This window comes from Neomonachus schauinslandi, chromosome 16 (assembly GCF_002201575.2).
Source record: "Neomonachus schauinslandi chromosome 16, ASM220157v2, whole genome shotgun sequence".
NCBI lineage: Eukaryota > Metazoa > Chordata > Mammalia > Carnivora > Phocidae > Neomonachus > Neomonachus schauinslandi.
This window is the reverse complement of record NC_058418.1, coordinates 52999232-53017224: the sequence shown is the minus strand read 5'-3', so window position 1 is coordinate 53017224 and position 17993 is coordinate 52999232. Positions and strand designations below refer to the sequence as shown.

Sequence of the window (17993 nt, the reverse complement as noted above, 5' to 3'; positions counted from 1 at the left end):
GGGGGGGGGGGGGGGGGGGGGCGGAGTGCGAATCCAGACCTGGAGGGCCAGGGAGGCTTTCTGGAGGATGCAGCAGCTGATGGAGTCTCAGAATGAGGAGGGGCTCACGAGGAGGTGGAAAGGGTCTCGGGCAAAGGGAACCATATATGCAAAGGCCTAACGGAAAAGAGAAGGGGGAAAGGGGAGGAAGGGGGGAGAGAGCAATTGGCGGGGGGCAGACCTGAGCCATACAGCAAATGCTTAGGTAGGGCTGGATGTGGACAGCATTTCGGGGGAGCCGATGCTGGAGAAGTGAACAGGGGCCCATCAGAGGGTCTCCTCAGAAGCCACAATGCAGAGTTTGCTGAGCCAGTGAGGGCTCTGAAGCAGGAGTGGGAGCCAGATGAAGCCCCCCCAGCTTCTGGGCGGATGGGGAGAATCAGCCCGAAGATGCAAGACATAGGCTTTGGAGCAGGCAGAGGCCCAATGTTGGGAGGATTTTCTGTTTGAGACGAGGGAACACTTTACCCTGAATACAGGGAGACTCCACCTCAGCCAGCAGCCTGCTGACAGATGGCCTCACAGGAGAGGATGCTCGTGGTTACTGAAATACTGGGACCTCACTGGACCAGCAACCCTGGTCTCTATGGAAAGTGTTTCTATATAACAGAGCTTTCCAGGGAAATCTGTACTTTACCCTGAGCATTTGCAAGGTGTCTGTGTGTGTGTATGTGTGTATTGGGGGTCGGGGGGGGGGTCTTTTTAAATACAGGAGATAAAACACACTTTTAGCTGTTCCCTTTACTACACACTCAGGGTTCAAAAGTCTAATGTCTTTAATTATGAGTGTATCTGTAACCTTCTTTGCTAACCAGCCTCATGGTCTAACACTAACCTCTTCCTTAAAATACTGCATAAAAATCAAATCTGTTTCATATGTACTTTGCAGTCCTGAGGTTTCTGGTTTAGAAAGGGACAGAAGGATCAGCTGCCAGAGTGTTCTCATCAATGAGGGCTGGTTCTGAAAAGCAGGCCTAGGTCAGCATGTCACAAATCATTTTAGGTGCTATTAACTCCAGACCAAACATTTTCCCAGGCAGTTAGACTTGGGAAACACAGAACACTTCATAAATCCCCCACTTGGGGAATTAGTAAGAATAGTGAAGGTCTTGGGGCGCCTAGGTAGGTCAGTCAGTTGAGCATCTGACCCTTGCTTTCGGCTCAGGTCATGATCTCAGGGTTGTGAGACTGAGCGCTGTGTTGGGCTCTGAGCTCAGCGCGGAGTCTGCTTGAGATTCTCTCTCTCCTCCTCCCTCTACCCCTCCCCCAGCTCACTTGTACTTTCTCTAAAATAAATAAATAAATCTTAAAAAAAAAAAAAAAAAAAAGAACAGTAAAGGTCCTGAGAAGTCCCGCAGCACTTACACTGTAATAATAATACCATCATCACTATTACAAGCCCTTTGCCACCCCACACACCACATGAAGCACTTTATATGCATCGACTCATTTTAATTCACTTAAACCTGTTTAACCAGGAATTTCCCAAACTCCTTTCTGGGAAAGCAGGTCCTAAGGCATACAGGCTTCTCTACAGAACCTTCTAGGCCACCCTCCCACCACTCCACAAACCCTGTTGCGGTTCATGTTTATCCATGCCACGGCTCGGGAAAGCCAATCCCCCTGTAGGAGACCTTGTCTGTGGAGACCAGCGGCTACCCACAGAGGTGACCCTCCTGGCACCAGCTGGGAGGCTCCACAAGGGCACCTGTGCCCAGCACAGCCACCCCGAACAATACCCCAGAAGAGGTGCCTCACCCCAAGATAAACACGGAAGAATCTTTTTTGAATTCATCAAGAATCTGAAATAGAAGACAGAAGAAAAACACATAAAAAAATAAGAACATTAGATAAGTCAAGCCACTCAATGCAAACGAACAGTTTTTTATTAAAAAATTTTAATTGGTATGACTTATAAACAGGCAAATATGGCAGAAACTTACTTATGAAACAAAAGGGAGAAGTCTTCCTCACCCCCCTTCTTAGTCTTACTCCTGAGAAGTAATTAATCTCAGTTATTTGGTAGGTTTCCTTCTAGAATGTGTTTGATGGATATTCATTTAATTATATCTTATGGTACGTGTGTGTCTCCAAACTTTAAGCTGTTCATTTTAGGCTTTACATATTATTCTGCAACCTCAAATAGTCTTGCCTCACTACTTTGAAAACTTTGTATTCCATAATATGTACATCACTGATGTTAGGTAGCATTACTTAACCATCTTTAATGAGACTGTGATTAGATAAGCATTTGAAAAATTGAGGGCACGGGGCGCCTGGGTGGCTCAGTCAGTTAAGCGTCTGCCTTTGGCTCAGGTCATGATCCCGGGGTCCCGGGATTGAGCCCCACGTCTGGCTCTGCTCAGTGGGGAGCCTGCTTCTCCCTCTCCCTCTGCCCCTCCCCCTGCTCAGGCACACACACACACACTCTCTCTCTCACTCTAATAAATAAAATCTTAAAAAAAAGAAAAAAAGAAAAGAAAAATTCAGGGCATAAATGGAAATGCATCCACTGGCACGTTACAAGCACTAATAATATAAATGGCACTTCTGCTCTAGACCCCCCGGCCCTCTTGCCAAGCTGCTTGGAGTCCAGGATGACCCGTGGAAAACCAACCTTCTGGAAAAATTCTCTACAGGCCCCCAGGAAGCATCAGGAGGTCTGTGTAAATCTCCACTCGTATGCATTTTTTTTTTCTGGGAAGATAATCTATAGCTTTAATCAGCATCTCAAAGAAATAGGTCACCCAAAAAGGTTAAGAGCCACTCTTTCAGAAAAACTCAGAAGTACTTCCTTCCATTTACGTGTAATTTACAGCATAGCTATTTCTTTATTTAACAAAAAGAAAAAAGAAGGGGATTTGGGGCAGTGTGTGCTCTTTGGGATTTGGACTCATTTGCCACTTAGATTCCTAGATCGACCTAGTGTTTAAGGCCAGATCCCTTCCAAACCCAAACCCCAAGACTGGTCTCCTTGGAGACCAGTCAATTATCCACTCTACTAGATCTTTAAAGCCAGCAGGTTCCTCTCCTTCTTTTCAATGAAGCACCAAAAAAGCTCCACCCCATTTCAGCCAGGTGGACAGCTGGGACAAAGGAGGTGCCCCTATTGCAGAGATGCTTCCAGAGCCAGAAAATATGGGGAGAAACACCCCAGCTTCCCCTCTCGTAGGCCTGTGTCTCCATCCTGGTCACCCCACTTGCTGAACCTGCTAGCAGAGGCACCTAGGAATGTATTTCTGGGAATCAGCACCCCCAGGGTACAGAGCAGGGCAGGGAAAGGATTAAAAGCCAAAAGGCTCACCACTTGCACAAGCAGAAGCAGAATTCAAAGATGCAACACAACAGGGCAGGTGTGGGGGTGGGGGTCATGGGGAAAGGAAGGTAGAAGGCAAGAAGATTCCCAGGCCCACCCAACAGAGCGGCCAGTCACATACCCACTGCAGTGGAGGCTGGGGAGAGCGGAGAAGCAACAAGCGGTCTCTTTTGGACACTGCAGCGTGAGATGCAAGGCAAGCAGGCAGTTAGAGGGGAGAGTCTGGCTAAGCACAGGCCCTGCTTGGGATGACCAACCTTCAGACACCAAGAAATCAGAGACCCAGCCAAGGATGTTGTGAGCGAAGTGAGAGGAGAATGCAGACAAATGGCTTTGTCAGTGTGGAGGTCACTGGTGAGATGACAAGATGAACTGCCGTGGGGGTTGCGGGGGGGGGGAGGCTGGGACACATGGCTGGGACAGGCTCAGGAGACAGAGAGGGGGAGGCGGGTGCAGACAGTGATGCTGATGGTGCTCCTGGACAGGTCCCGGGGCAGAGAGATGCGGCAGCAGTCGGACGGGGGGGGACGTGTCAGGGAGGGCATTCTATCGAAGGAAGAGGTTACAGCATGTGTTATGGGTACATATGTGGCCCCCAAAAGATCTGTGCAAGCCCCAACCCCTCCCCGCTCCATTGCGAATGTGATCTTATTTGGAAATCAGATCTTTGCAGATGTGATCAAATGAAGGCAAGGTCCTCCTGGATTAGGACGGGCCCTAATGCCATGACTAGAGTCCTTATAAAGGGGGACATCTGGAGCAGGCACAGACCAGGACAAGGTGGCCACGTGATGACAGAGGCAGAGACGGGGGGGCAAGAAGCACCCAGGATGGCCAGCAAACAGCAGAAGCGAGGAGAGTGGCAAGAAGCAGATCCTCCCCAGAGACGTCAGTGGGCCCTCAGCGCTGTTGACACCCGGACCGCGAGAGACAGGGGTCTGTTCTCTCTTCAGCCACTTAGCTGGGGTCTGTCGGGGCAGCCCTGGGGAACTCACAGGGCTTGTCGTGAGCTGATGCAGGGCAGCCACAACCGCAGTTACCCCTCGTGCCCCTCTCATCAGGAAGGCAGTAAAACAAACCCCACGTCAGTCACAGACTCCCCCCCCTTTCTCTGGGAGGACAAGCAGATGTTCTAAGATGACATATCTAGAATGTCATGGGGTCAGAAGTTCAAACCTGGTCTACCTTTGTACTTCTCCACTGGCCCATACGATACATGCAAATGCACACAGAGTAAATAATGGCATCCTAGCAATGAGAGAAGAATATTCTAGATGCTATAGGCACACAGTGGAGAGACAGCAATTAAGTTATTCTACCATTACTGTGTGGGGTTATGTGGTCAAAGTCTACCAAACCAGGACATTGTTGGCTCCGTGTGACTAGAGGTGACATCCTTGACCCCTTTGGCCCCAGCAAAGGATCTATGAGGTCAGGGGAGATGTCTGTTTTATTAACCACTGTGACCTCCTGGCTCAAATGTGTGTTGAATGAATGCCTAAAATAATGGACAAATTAATTTTCTCTGGGGAAAACTGAAGGCTACAAGAAAAAGTCATCTTTGACTTCTGATTCCCAGGAGACAAGGGAAGGGACTGTGCCAAAGGATGGGGACTACAAAAGCAAAGGCCCAGAGGCGTCGAGGTCAACCTGAGGTCAGGGAATGAGTCTCCCCACATGGCCGGCGGTGGGGGGGGCGGGTGCAGCGCACCCTCCAGGCTACGACTCGCCCTACACCCTCTGTGCGTAGCAGGTTACATGAGCCATTCGGTGCCAGGAGGCCAAGGGGAAAATGACAGTGACAGAAAAAGTTAACCAGAGATTCACTGCTGACTTCTGTACTGTGGACGGTTCTCCCCATCCCACCCCCCCCACCCCCACCGCCCATTAGAATAATCTGCAATATTCTCTGGAATCCTCAGCCAGAATACCATTACAGAATGTGACTCACTTCCCACACACTGGCACCTATGTAAAAGCTCAAGGAATAAATATTAATCTTTCTCCTCAACGTATAATCATAGAAGGTTTGGAGACATTTTACTTATCTTTTGATTTGTATGAGCTTCCTACTTCTATGTAGTAAGTATGCGTTACTTTGCTTATCATACAATTTATTGACATCAGAAATGAATTTCCAATCAAGGGCTGCCTGGTCCTGTGCTTCAGCAGTGAGGTATCAAAGGACCTCCCTGGGAAACCCACTGACTCTGACCAAGATGGTCCCGTTGAAGCACCAAGGCCAGCTGTAGTCCCTTCTTCCCGAGGTAATTCTGCCACAGGAAAGGACAGGCTGTCCTGGGGGCCAGCTGTGCGCTGGATGCTCTGCTGGGGGACTGCTCTCGACGAGCCCTCTTTATCTTCTCAATAAGCCTGGAGGGTGGGTACCATCACCCCCATGTAACAGAAAAGACTGAGCATCTGGAAACTTAATACTGCTCTCAGCTACAAGTAACACAAAAGCAAGGTTAGTGCCACCTTTAAAAAGGGTATAGCTAATTTTTTTTTTTATTTGACAGAGAGAGAGACAGCAAGAGAGGGAACACAAGCAGGGAGAGTGTGAGAGGGAGAAGCAGGCTTCCCGCCGAGCAGGGAGCCCGATGCGGGGCTCGATCCCAGGATCCTGGGACCATGACCTGAGCTGAAGGCAGACACTTAACGACTGAGCCACCCAGATGCCCCTATTTTCTGTCTTAACAGGCAAACAAGCAATGGAAGACACCTACATTCAGAGTCCAGGGGGATGGTGATGGATGGTAGAAGGCCGTGTGTGCTTGTTTTCTGGTACCTTGCAGGGTTGGAAGGCACCTGTTGTTTGAATCGCACTGGACACGATCTGGGAGCTGATGATTATTTGGGAGCTGCTGGAGAGCAACTCTGAATCTTGGGTTTATGGGAACCCATGGTGGACAGAATTTTAAGGTGGCCCCAGGATGTTCTCCTCCCAGTGTCCACACCCCTGCATTTCCCTGCCACTTGCAAAAATAATGGGATGTACATGATTATGTGTCTCAGACTGTAAGATGCCGCTATCACGATTGAGCACCTGTCTTGCCGCCTTTGAGGAAGCCACCACCCATGCAGGAGAGCTCCATCCATCAGAGGGAGCTACGGGCAGCATCTAGGAGCTGTGGGTGGCCTCTGGCCAGCAAGAAACTGAACCCTCAGTCCTACACCTACAAGGAACTCATTGTTCCACAACCTCATGAGCTTGGAAGCAGGTCTTCTCCCACTTGAGCCTCAGATGAGACCAGAGCCTCAGGCTGAAATCAGATGAGACCCCAAAGCAGAGAATCCAGCTAAATACCCGAGCTCCAGAAACTGAAAGAACAATGAACATCATGGTGATACTGTTATGCAGCTAATGCAGAACCCTAACACATTTCCAAAGGTATCTACCGGAGGGTACAGAGAATAGATCATACGGAAGGGCAGGGGGTAAAAACCGATGAACAAACAACCTGACCACCGCATCCCACAGGGGTGAAACTCAAATCCTGGACCAAGAGCAAGAAGGAAATTAACCAGCCATCCTCACTGCAGATCAGAGCCTGTGAGTACCTGATGCCCGACTGCCACTAACCCAGTTTGGTGGGGAGGGAGCAGAGCAGCAGAAGCTGGGTATTCAAGCATTTAAGGGAGAAATAATACAAAATCCCCTGAGCAGAGGGTTTGCTTCAAAATCCCCTGAGCAGAGGGAAGTGGGTAAGAGCAAGATGAAATAGGAGAGCCATGAGTTGATCACTGCTGAAGCTGGCTGATGGGTACATGGAGTTTGTTACACTATCACCTCTGCTGATGTATGTTTGAAATTTCCCTGGATACAAATGTTTTAAAAATTAAAAACAAGTTATCAGTGGCTGGGCACCAAAGTTGGGCAGAAGGGAACTCAAATCCTAGCTCTGCAGCTTATTGTATAGTAACCTAGTTTACAGGTTACTGTATAACCTCCAGCAAGTAATCTCTCCGAGACTCAGGCTCTTCATCTGTAAAACGGGGATAACAACAGTGCCTCTCACACAATTAGAGAAGAGAATTAGATGCGCGGACAACACTTAGCACAGCACCCAGCGAATAGTTTACACTTAAGAAATGTTCGCTATGCTCTTCATTCATAATATTGTTCATACAGCCCAGTTAGAGGCATATCACGGGGGACACACATGGAATTAAGTTTCTTGTCCTCCTGCTGCTGCCAAACTTTGAGAAGCTTTGAGGCTTGACAGCAGCAATGTAAGCAGGTGGTCAGACACAGGTTTCCTCAAGCTGGGAACCGATAGCTGCTGATGAGCAGGAACCCACTCCTGGATCTAGGCTGGGGGGTTGTCTATCACCATAAACAGCTCTGTCTCCCCAAAGGAGCCTAAGAAATCCAGCTGAGCCTCTAAAGAGCACACAGCTATTGCTTTTCTGTGCTGTGTGCTGCCAGCGAGGAACTCAGGAAGTAAATTATATGCTGACCCTAGGGGAGGGGCGTTTACCTGCACAAGAGTAGTGAGGTTTCTCAAGCTGGCCATTAACTACCTATAGAGCTTAGGGCTTTGTTATCCAAATTCCAAGTCAGTTCTACCCTCTAGTGCTAGAGAGCCAAAGTCTTTGCGGCCCGGTAGGCAACATAAATTAGTAGAGAGCTGGGGGGTGGGGTGGGAGCTGGTCAAACCAGAGAAGGCTTGATTCCTTCCTACTCAGAAGTCCTCATGGGGAACTCAGGACCCATATATAGCCACATGTCATTTTTTTTTTCCAAAAGAAGCAGAAAACCTAGATCTTTTTTTTTTTTTTAAGATTTTATTTATTTATTTGAGAGAGAGAGACACAGCGAGAGACGGAACACAAGCAGGGGGAGTGGGAGAGGGAGAAGCGGACTTCCCTCCGAGCAGGGAGCCCGATGCGGGGCTCGATCCCAGGACCCTGGGATCATGACCTGAGCCGAAGGCAGACGCTTAACGACTGAGCCATCCAGGCGCCCCCAGAAAATCTAGATCTTAATGTGGAATCTCTTAAGTTTTAAATGTAGGCAATTCATTTTAAAAATATTTAAAGCATTAGGCCAAGTCCAACAGAATGCAGGCTCAATGTGGTATTCTGGCCAACAGAAGCAACCTCTGGTACAGATGTTTTCCCCCCAAAACTGGGCAATCTAAGTTATCCCCAGAGGATTCGGGGATTCTGCAGAAATCTGACTCAAATGTCTTCTTCCTCTTCTCCCTCCCAAACACACACACACATTAGCCTTAAAAAGAACTGTAACAAAAGTGCAGGTTGAGATAAGTCTTACGTGGAATTTTATCACAGTGGAAACAGACCACCAATGAGTTAACCTGTGCTGGCAGATGAAATAGCTTTTGTGCAAACCTTATTCTCAAGCTTCGCCTGCCATCTGTCTGAGACAGCATCCTGAAATTTCAAGGCAACTGATTATAAAAACTGTTACTTGCAACTACTTATCTTGAGTGAATCGAGCTTTTCTCAATCCCGGTCGAGTGCGTAAGACAGCAACTGTCATTATTCTGGATTTCACTTGTACATTGTCATCAAAACATTTTCATTGTTCTCAAGAACTGATTTTAAATAAAACAGATTTTAACCTAAAAAACGTGTTCCGATCAGCTTTTATACAGTTTTTTTAAATTAAGTTTTCATATAAAAAAGGGCAGGCAGGTTATATAATTTAAAAAGTTTCATAACCAATGACCTGATTTGATACCTTTATTTTACAGAGGTGGCTGAGTGAACAGGAAAAAGATGACTTTCCCCAAAATCATTTGTGGTCAGCCAAGGTCAAGCTGGGGCTGAACTCCAGGACTTTCAATCCCCAAAACCTACAGAGTCTTTCTACTCTATTTGGCAAACCAAGAATATGTGAAAATCAACACAATGCAATGGAATGTTTTACTCTATAAAATACTGTATTTTCCTCCAATCTAGGCAGACTAGAAATGCTGCCCCCATTTCTTTGCCTCAGATACATCCCAAATCCCACAGCCAACCGTCACCTATCAAGAAGCCTCATCCTGTGCCCACTGCAAGCCTGCATACAGAAGGCAATTAATAAGTGTCTTCTAGCAACTGTGTGTGTTCTTTTTTTATTAGTAGTAGGCACCATGCCCAACATGGGGCTTGAACTTCACAACCCTAAGATCAAGAGTAGTGTGCTCTACCAACTGAGCCAGCCAAGCGCCCCCCTTCTAGTGACTTTCATATGCTCATCATTTAAAAATGCCTGCACTATTGACCTCCCCGTTCCAAGCCCTCATTCAATCCTCCCTAAAGCCCAAGGGGGCAAGAATCCCTGCCCCGATCACACAGATGAGTAGACTGAGGCTGAGTGTGGTGGGTGGCCAGCCCCGGATCACACAGCTAGTTGGAGAAACCAGATCTCTGGCTCCAAGTCCCACATCCCCTCTGCTCTGCAGCTCTGCTCTGGACCCACCTCTGCCACCTGCAAAGCCCTTTTCCGACAGCAGAGGCTCCTGTTTGTGGGGTGTGCACCACCCACCAGGCACTGTGCACCATGCACCGCACCGAACCCCACTTTTTAAGCTTTACACTTAATGGAACTTTTTCTTATCGTGACAGTAATGTGCTCTTCGGAACAAGTCAAAGAAAACGGAGGTATGCAAAGGAAAATGCAATCATGTCTCCTGCCCATCTTCCCAAGCCCCTTCAATACACAGACAAAATCAACATTAGTGTGTATTCTTCCATACTTTTTCCTTTGTTCATAAAACACACAGAGACATATGGAAGAGGATTATTGTATCCTGGTTTTGGTTTGGGTTTTTCATCAGACCCAGTTCCTCGCTTGAATCTGCCGCTGGCTTTGCTCACAAAATATCATGAACATCCCTCCAGATCAACGAACACACAGACTCAGACTTCTTAATCAGCTGCATAATGTTGCGTGGTAGGGATTGACCATAATTTACTTAGCTATTTCTCTACTGAGAAGCAGGCAGATGGCTCCCAGGTATTTTGCCTGCCTAAGTAATGCTGCAATAAACAATCTGGTAATAAATTCCTAGGTCCCCGTGCCCTCATTTCTCTCAAACAGAGTCCCCAAAATGCCACTGTCAGGTCAAAATGTATGCATATCTTAATTTAATTTTAAAATGGCATATTATCTTAATAAAAAATATTCTCATAAATAATGAATAAAAGCATAAAAAGAAGGAACACACACATAATCCCTCCACCCAGAGATGGCTCCCCTTAATAATTTGATAAATTTCCTTCCACAACGAGATCATGCAGCCAAGTTAATGGGACTTTTTTACTTTAATAGGCTGCAATTCCAGACTTCTCACATTCCCACCAGGAGGGTATGAAAGAGCCATTCCCCCCATTTTCCCCATAGCTCTCTCACATGTCTATAATCTAACAGTTGCAAATAGTATATCCCAGTCATTCCCATCGTGCCTTTCCTTGACGAGAAAGGACACTCAACACTTCTAATGGGTTTCTTAGGAACGTGCCAGACTTTGAAACACAGGGGAAACAAAGACATCATTTGATCCTTTGCTCAAGAATTAATCTTACCGACTTTTGCTGCTCAAACATAAGTTTTTTATAGAACACGTGGAACTGCTCAAAGCTGAGTTCGTCTTTGTGCGCACCGATTTCCTGTAAATTAAAAAAAAAAAAGTGACCACGTGATCTCTGAAGTCCCCAGGAGCAGGCTGCCGCACCGTGACCAGGCGGAAGGGCTGATCTACAGCCCTGGTTACAAGCAAACTCACCTTCCTCTGAACCCAAACCGTCCACAGGTTTCCTCATGTATCTGCCTGGAGAACATACCCACCAGGGGCCCCACCGGGTAAGATCCTGCTCTTGCCCTTCACAACAGAAGAGATTTGGCCAGAATTCCAAGAGCGGTAATGCAGAACTCCTCCCTCTGGGGGCAGAAGACACTTCCAAATCCAGGCCTAGCACAGGGTCATTCTAAAAGCATGGGGAAACTAACCAAGCCTTTGGAGTTAGAGCTCAACTCCAGTCAAGGCTTGTCCCCTGAATTGCTTATGGTTTGGGTAATTTACCTGATCCATTCAGACCGTCAGTTTCTTCATCTATAAAATGGGAAAACCACCACCGCCCTCCCTAGGACTTCCCCAAAACCAAACCAATAACATCTACGTATCGCCAGCTCAGGAAAGCCTTGATAAAGAACAAGATTCCAGCGATGTGACGATCGATGGTAAATGCTCCCCCTGTCTCTGTTTCTGCCTTCTTAGAATAGTTGGAACGTTCCAGGCAGGTCAAAAGATGGCTTGATAGCCAGAAAATGGGTTAACTCTTCCGAGAGCTCACTGGTACAAAAATGAATGCACTTTCGTGGCTGAGGAAGCCTGTGACTGGGGCTGCCACTGGGAAGGCCACGTGAGTCCTGCAACTGGAGCTAGGGAGACAGAGTGTCACAGAGTTCCTTGACAAGAGTCGGGATCTCTCTGAGCACCAGTCAGGGGGCCTACACATCTTCATCCTAACCCCTTTCGGGAAGGCCCCACCTGCCCTACCCTGCACCGTCACTCTCGGAGTGACTTAACCTGCCACAGATCTGCCAACAGCTTAATTACACGAGACCGTAACCAAACTAAATGATGGGTGGGAGGAGAGCTGAGTGGGGAGTGGGAAGAAAGCCAGGGAAGAGCCAACTCAGACAACTAGGTTATGAGGACTTGGACACAAAACGCCACGCCCTGACAACCTACATAAGGAACCTTTCATAATATTTTCCAAAAGAAACACATTAGTTCGTGTTACTTGAAGGAAAGTAGGCTGCAGAACGGTGAGGAAATGGAAAGGCTATACTGGTGGGAGCAAGTCAAGCAGCTCAGCAAACATGGTCCTTGTGGAGGACGTCCTCAGCTAGGTCTGCGAACAGCGTGCTACGCCCTTCACGTGGTTCCTCTGTCTGGACTGGGACAGATGCATCGGGAGGTGAAGGATTCTCTTGGGCACCATTTGACAGGGCTCAAAGGCTAAGTGGCCCTAAGTTCACAAAATTGCCAGGCCAGCCAAGCTAGGAAACTTACCACAAACTTATCTTTGAGGAACTTGGCACTGTTCACTTTGAAGTTGACCAGGGGTAAGATGGTCTTCAACTCTCGGAGGCTGATGCTGCAAAAGAGGGAAACCCCAGCTCTATTGACCTCGAGGGGCAGACATGAAACGTCCCAGGGGTTCAAACCAAGGGGTGGGGGGCCCGGTCACAGAAGGCCGGAGGGGAAAGGGGAAGGACCCAGCCTCACAGGAGCACCTACTATGTGCCAGGCTGCCCTGGTGTCATCCAGGCAATAATAATGTTACCTAACCCCTCCCTGCACCTGACCCCCTACACAGGAAGCATGACCCACCCTTGGGTTTCAGAACAGGCAACGGGGGAGGGGTCTGGGAGGGATACGCTGCTCTAGGTCAGAGCTGGGTGACAGCAGAGCCCGGGTTTGAATCAAATCCCAAAAGGTATAGTCAGGTAGACCACATCACAGAAACCCCCAGGCATGCTTTTCACTTGGGCCAGGGGGCAAGTTCAGTTGCAGAGGAAAGAAGGGGAGAGCACATTCTGAGCAAAAGAAATACCTGTAGCAGCTCTAGTTAATAACAGTAGTGACTGGAACTTCAGCCGCGCATATTCAATGCCAGGCACCGCTCCGGGGGGTGGACGGATGCACAGACACATACCCCCTCCATGCTCTCACGACCTCCTGGGGTGGGTACCATCACCACCTCCACATCCCGGGTGAGGACACAGACTCAGAAGGTTCGGAGCTAGGAGATGGGGGAGGTGGACTCCAGGGCATTTCCCCACCTCTCCAGGGACAGCACGAACAGTGGGGAGGTGGGGGGTGGGGTGGGGGGGTCAAGGGCATGGCATCCAGACCCCTGCAGCTACAGAGCCGAGTGTCTGCTAGAGCGAGAGAGGGTGGTCTGGGGGTGCTGTTGGTATGGTCAGAGAAAACTGCTCTGTGTTCTGGAGACGTCCGACTGGACAGGGCTGTGCATGGCCAAGGAAGGAAGCCAGTCCAGGATGTGGGCAGAAAATGGCCGAGTTTCCCCAACGCTGTCAACTCGGCCTCTGCCGGTACATCCGGAGAGAAGCAGCACGTTACCCTCTGCAGCTGGCCCTGCAGACAACGAAGTGGGACCCCCGGCTGTCCCAGTGTCCCCACCGCCAGCCTTTCCACCTCTAGTCTAACAGCCTCCCTAACATCAGACATCTTCACCTGCAAGAGGCTTCCCTGCCCCCCACTACTACAGGGTCAGCACCAAGGGCTTTCCCAGAAATGAGAGCAACAACATCAGGTGGGCCTGGCCGGGCAGAGAATCAAGCAGGCTGGCTGAGACCCCCTTTCTGACCCAGCCCCCGGGATGTCCAGCAAGGCCTGGCCGGGAACAGGACGAAAAGAGAGGAGCAACAGGGTCTGGTGCCCCAAGACGGGGCAAGGAGAGGGTGTGGCCAAGCTGGTGGCCCTGCAGGGCTCATCCAGCACCAAGGAAGAGGTCAGAGTCCCCTGGGGAATGCAGAACCTCTAGGCAGAAACAGGGTCAAGAAACCTCCCTACCTCCAGGTACAGAGACAGGGGGGCTGGGAGCCAGTGGAGCAAACCACACCTGGGGGCACAAGACTCTGAGCAACGGGGCACCCGAATCCACCTGCTCCAAAAGGCCCACCTTACAGCAGAGCAATGGAGCCCCCAGGTAAAGGTGGGGGCCACAGAGCTTCCCTGGGCTCCTGTGCTGGGACTTTGCCGCTCCACGCCCCCCACTCTAGGCCTGTGGGTCTGGGCTGCACCGCCTGACCCTGAGCCACGACAGGCACAGGGGCTCCCCAGCTGCTGGAGGGGAAGAATCCAGCAGCCCCCAACCTCACCCCTCTCCCCGTCCTCAGATGAAGAGAGTGCCTCAGCAAGGTCGAATCCAGCATCCCCAACCCTCTCAGGACCTCAAGGGAGGACGGCTCTGGAGGCCGTGGCTGTGACCACGGCAGCTAATTCCTGCCAGTACGCACAGGTGTCCCTCCCCCACGCCCTCCCCAGTAAGCTTCCTGCACACTAACACCCATCTCAGGTTCTGCTTCCTGCAGGCTCAGCCTGTGACCGTGGGTTAGGAACCAGGGCAATTCCTCTGGAGAGGGAAGGCTAGAAATGGTCCCCACCACGGGCCACACAGAGCCCCTCCCCCTTCCACAGCAGGCATCACTCCACAATCGTGGCACCTCCCCCTGCCGGCCTGGCACCGTCCCAGCTCCTACGGCACCGTACCCCAGCAGCCTTGACCACGCTGCCCCAGGAAACTTACCTGCCACGGGAGGCTGGACCGACACCTCTACCACCCCCGGGGTTCTTAGAGCAGTAAGGACAATCTTAAGCCTCTGTCAGCGCTCACCATAAGCCGGGCACCATCTAAGCACTTTCACATACCCACCCACTGAGACCTCACACCAACCCAGGGAGGCAGCAACTATTAGCTCTCTCTTATAGACTAGAAAACTAAGGCACAGAGAAATTAAGTAATTTCCCCGAACTCACACAACCAGTAAGTGTTGAAGCAGAGATTCAAACCTCACCACTGCCCAACAGAACTTTCTATGATGATGGCAGTGTTCTAGATCTGGGCTGGCCGATGGGGTAGCCACTAGCCACATGTGGCTACTGAGCATCTGAAATGTGGCTAACATGACCCAGGAACTAAATTTTATTTAATTTTAATTAATTTAAATAGTCACCTATAGGGGCACCTGGGTGGCTCAGTCGTTAAGCGTCTGCCTTCCGCTCAGGTCATGATCCCAGGGTCCTGGGATCGAGCCCCGCATCGGGCTCCCTGCTCAGCTGGGAGTCTGCTTCTCCCTCTCCCTCTCCCCCTGCTTGTGTTCCCTCTTTCGCTGTGTCTCTCTCTGTCAAATAAATAAATAAAAATTTTTTAAAAAATAATAAAATTAAATAAATAGCCACCTATAGCTAGGGGCCACCGTATTGGACAGAGCAGCTCCAGAGGATCCTTTTCTAAGTAGAGTCCCCGGACCACCGGCACCAACATCAGCTGGGAATTTGTTAGAAATGCAAAATTCTTGAGCCCCAGGCTAGACCTAGTGAAGCAGGATCTCTGCTGGGGAGACTGCACATACCTAAGGCCAAAGCCCCCAGGCAGTCCCAGTGGGCTGGGGCCACACTATTACCTGCATAATACCTCCCTGCATTCCTGCTGAAGGAGAGACCCGGACCCACATCCCTGTCTCCCACCTGGAACCCCTGGCCCTTCTGCCTCCTGAAACACAACACAGTCTTCCCTCTGCCCCGGCCAGGCTGAAGGAAAACGGGCAGCCCACCCTTAGCCGATGCAAATTCCATGTTATATGCCCAGGGGCAAAAGGCAAAGGAGGGAAAGAAATGTCCACAGGAGACAATCTGCTCTCAACCCTGAGGCCCCTGCCCCTCCGTGGGACGCAGCCATGGTGAGCCTCCCACCAGGGAACACAACTCCAGGGACCCTCACAGAAGGTTCGCTGGGGGAGGGGGCGTTTCTCAAGGGGTATTTTGATCACAGAAATACTCACCTTTTGCACAACCTCAGAACCTAATTCCCTGACAAGAGACAACTAAACTCTAAAGGCTCAAAGATGGGGGTGTGGGTGGGCGTTGCCTCTAAAAATCCAGCCAAGAGTTACTGTTAAAGAACTGACACTTCTGACTCAGTCTCTGCAGGCCTGGAAATGTCATAAGGAAAGCTTCCCAAGCTAGAACGTTCCATTTGCTCAATGATATGTCTAGGAATGAAAGGGAGAACTTCCTTTCATCTGACAAACACTAGGAAGACCAAACCAGCCAGACCCCTGACCTCAAGGCGCCCCCGCCGATGTGAGCAGCAACAGGAAGGTAAGGAAGGCAGAGCATGTCTGTCCAGTGGGGGACTGCGGAGTCATGGTACAGGACCAAGAATCCTACAGTGGCCCTGAAAATGCTTCTCGTGAGGGTCACATCCTATGTTTACCTGGAACATGATTCGGTGCTAATGTGAACATAAGGAAAAACTGGACATAGATTAAATGGCAAAAGACAACTTTTCAAACCAAGTATCACATTCCCATTGGTTGATTTCCAACGTAGGCATGGACATCACTTTCCTGAAGAGCTGCAAGGAAGTGGAGACGTTCTCATGCTGTAACGTGATGTGAAAATGGTTTAATCCTCGCCTCCTTTAGGGTGGGCTGGATTCAGCGATTTATTCCCAAAGAATGGTGGTGGGGGTGACTTTACAAAGGGCCATCTTCCCAATACCACCTTGGCCAGGGGATCAAGAGTGACATCACCACTGACAAGCCCTGAAGAGAACACACAGCCCTCAATGTGATGACAGGACAAAGAAGACCTTCCCCTCTGTGATATTCTTCCCAAACACCCACAACCTCAGCCTACCCATGACTCCTGCCTCATCATGACAAAAATGTCAGACCAACACGAACTAAGGGAGATGCTAGAAGATACCTGGGTGTATTCCCCAAAACCGTCAAGGTCGTCAGGGAAGATGGAGAAACTGTCCCGACCCAGAGTAGACCAAGGGGCAGAACAATGCAGTGTAACGGGGCGGGCGGGGAGGGCGGTTAGCTCTGGAACCAGGAAGAGCACGTCAGTGGGGAAATAGTGAGCTCCCCATCAAGTCCAGGGCTCAGTTCAGAGTCCTGTGCCAATGCTGTTTCCTCAGTTTCCACAAACACGACGTGGCAATGCACGAGGGGAGCATGAGAGAAACCTGGGCAGATGGGTATTTGGGGACTTCCTGTACTATCTTCGCAACTTTTCTCTACATGTAAAGTTAACCCCAAATTTATTTTTTTTAAAGATTTTATTTGAGAGAGAGAGAGAGAGCACGCATGTGTGCACATGCACAAGCAGGGGGAGCAGCAGAGAAAGAGGGAGAAGCAGACTCCCCGCTGAGCAGGGAGCCCGATGCGGGACTCGATCCCAGGACCCTGGGATCACAACTTGAGCCAAAGGCAGATGCTTAACCGACTGAGCCACCCAGGTGCCCCTCCCCAAATTTAGAAATTAAAGAAGAATAGGAAAAAAGATCATATGTGTAATTAGATTTTAATGAAGTAAAATAAACAAGTAAAAAAACAAAGCTGAAACAAACTGTAGCTGGGGTTCATGGTATGTAACATTTATTAATATCACATTTATACAGATTCTAGTTCTCAGAATTTATAAAATTCTCTATAATGAACATGAATTACTTTTATATTTAAAAAAAATCTATGTGCACTTTTTCAAATGGTAATGCTAAAGAAAAGCATAATGAAGAATAGAATGAATGAAAAATAATAGGTTATATAGTTCCTATCCCAGAGTCAACACTTGAAAGTTGAATAAGGGCTAAAATTGTAAGGTGAAATTTTAAAATGGCAAAGGAGGACCTGAACAGACATTTTTCCAGAGAAGACCAATGGTAAAAAGCACATGAAAAAATGCTCAACATCCCTAGCAATGAGGAAGATGCAAAACAAAATCAAAATGAGCTACTACTTCATACCCATTAAGATAACTATTATTTGAAAGAAAGAGAGGGAGGGAGGGAGGGAGGGAGGGAGGGAGAGAGGGAGGAAGGAAGGAAGGAAGGAAGGAAGGAAGACAGGCTGGCAGGAAGG

At 49.2% G+C, this 17993-nt stretch overlaps 1 protein-coding gene across 1 annotated transcript in view; it reads right to left on the bottom strand.

Moving 5' to 3' along the window:
• PLCG2 (phospholipase C gamma 2) overlaps positions 1-17993 on the bottom strand; it is a 136646-nt gene that overhangs the window by 65198 nt on the left and 53455 nt on the right. Inside the window, exons 5-7 of the mRNA XM_021705295.2 lie at positions 12388-12472; positions 10895-10978; positions 1798-1841 (exon numbers count right to left, since the gene is read on the bottom strand). Of these exons, the coding sequence (XP_021560970.2) occupies positions 1798-1841; positions 10895-10978; positions 12388-12472 (213 nt within the window). The remainder of the gene's footprint in view (positions 1-1797; positions 1842-10894; positions 10979-12387; positions 12473-17993) is intronic.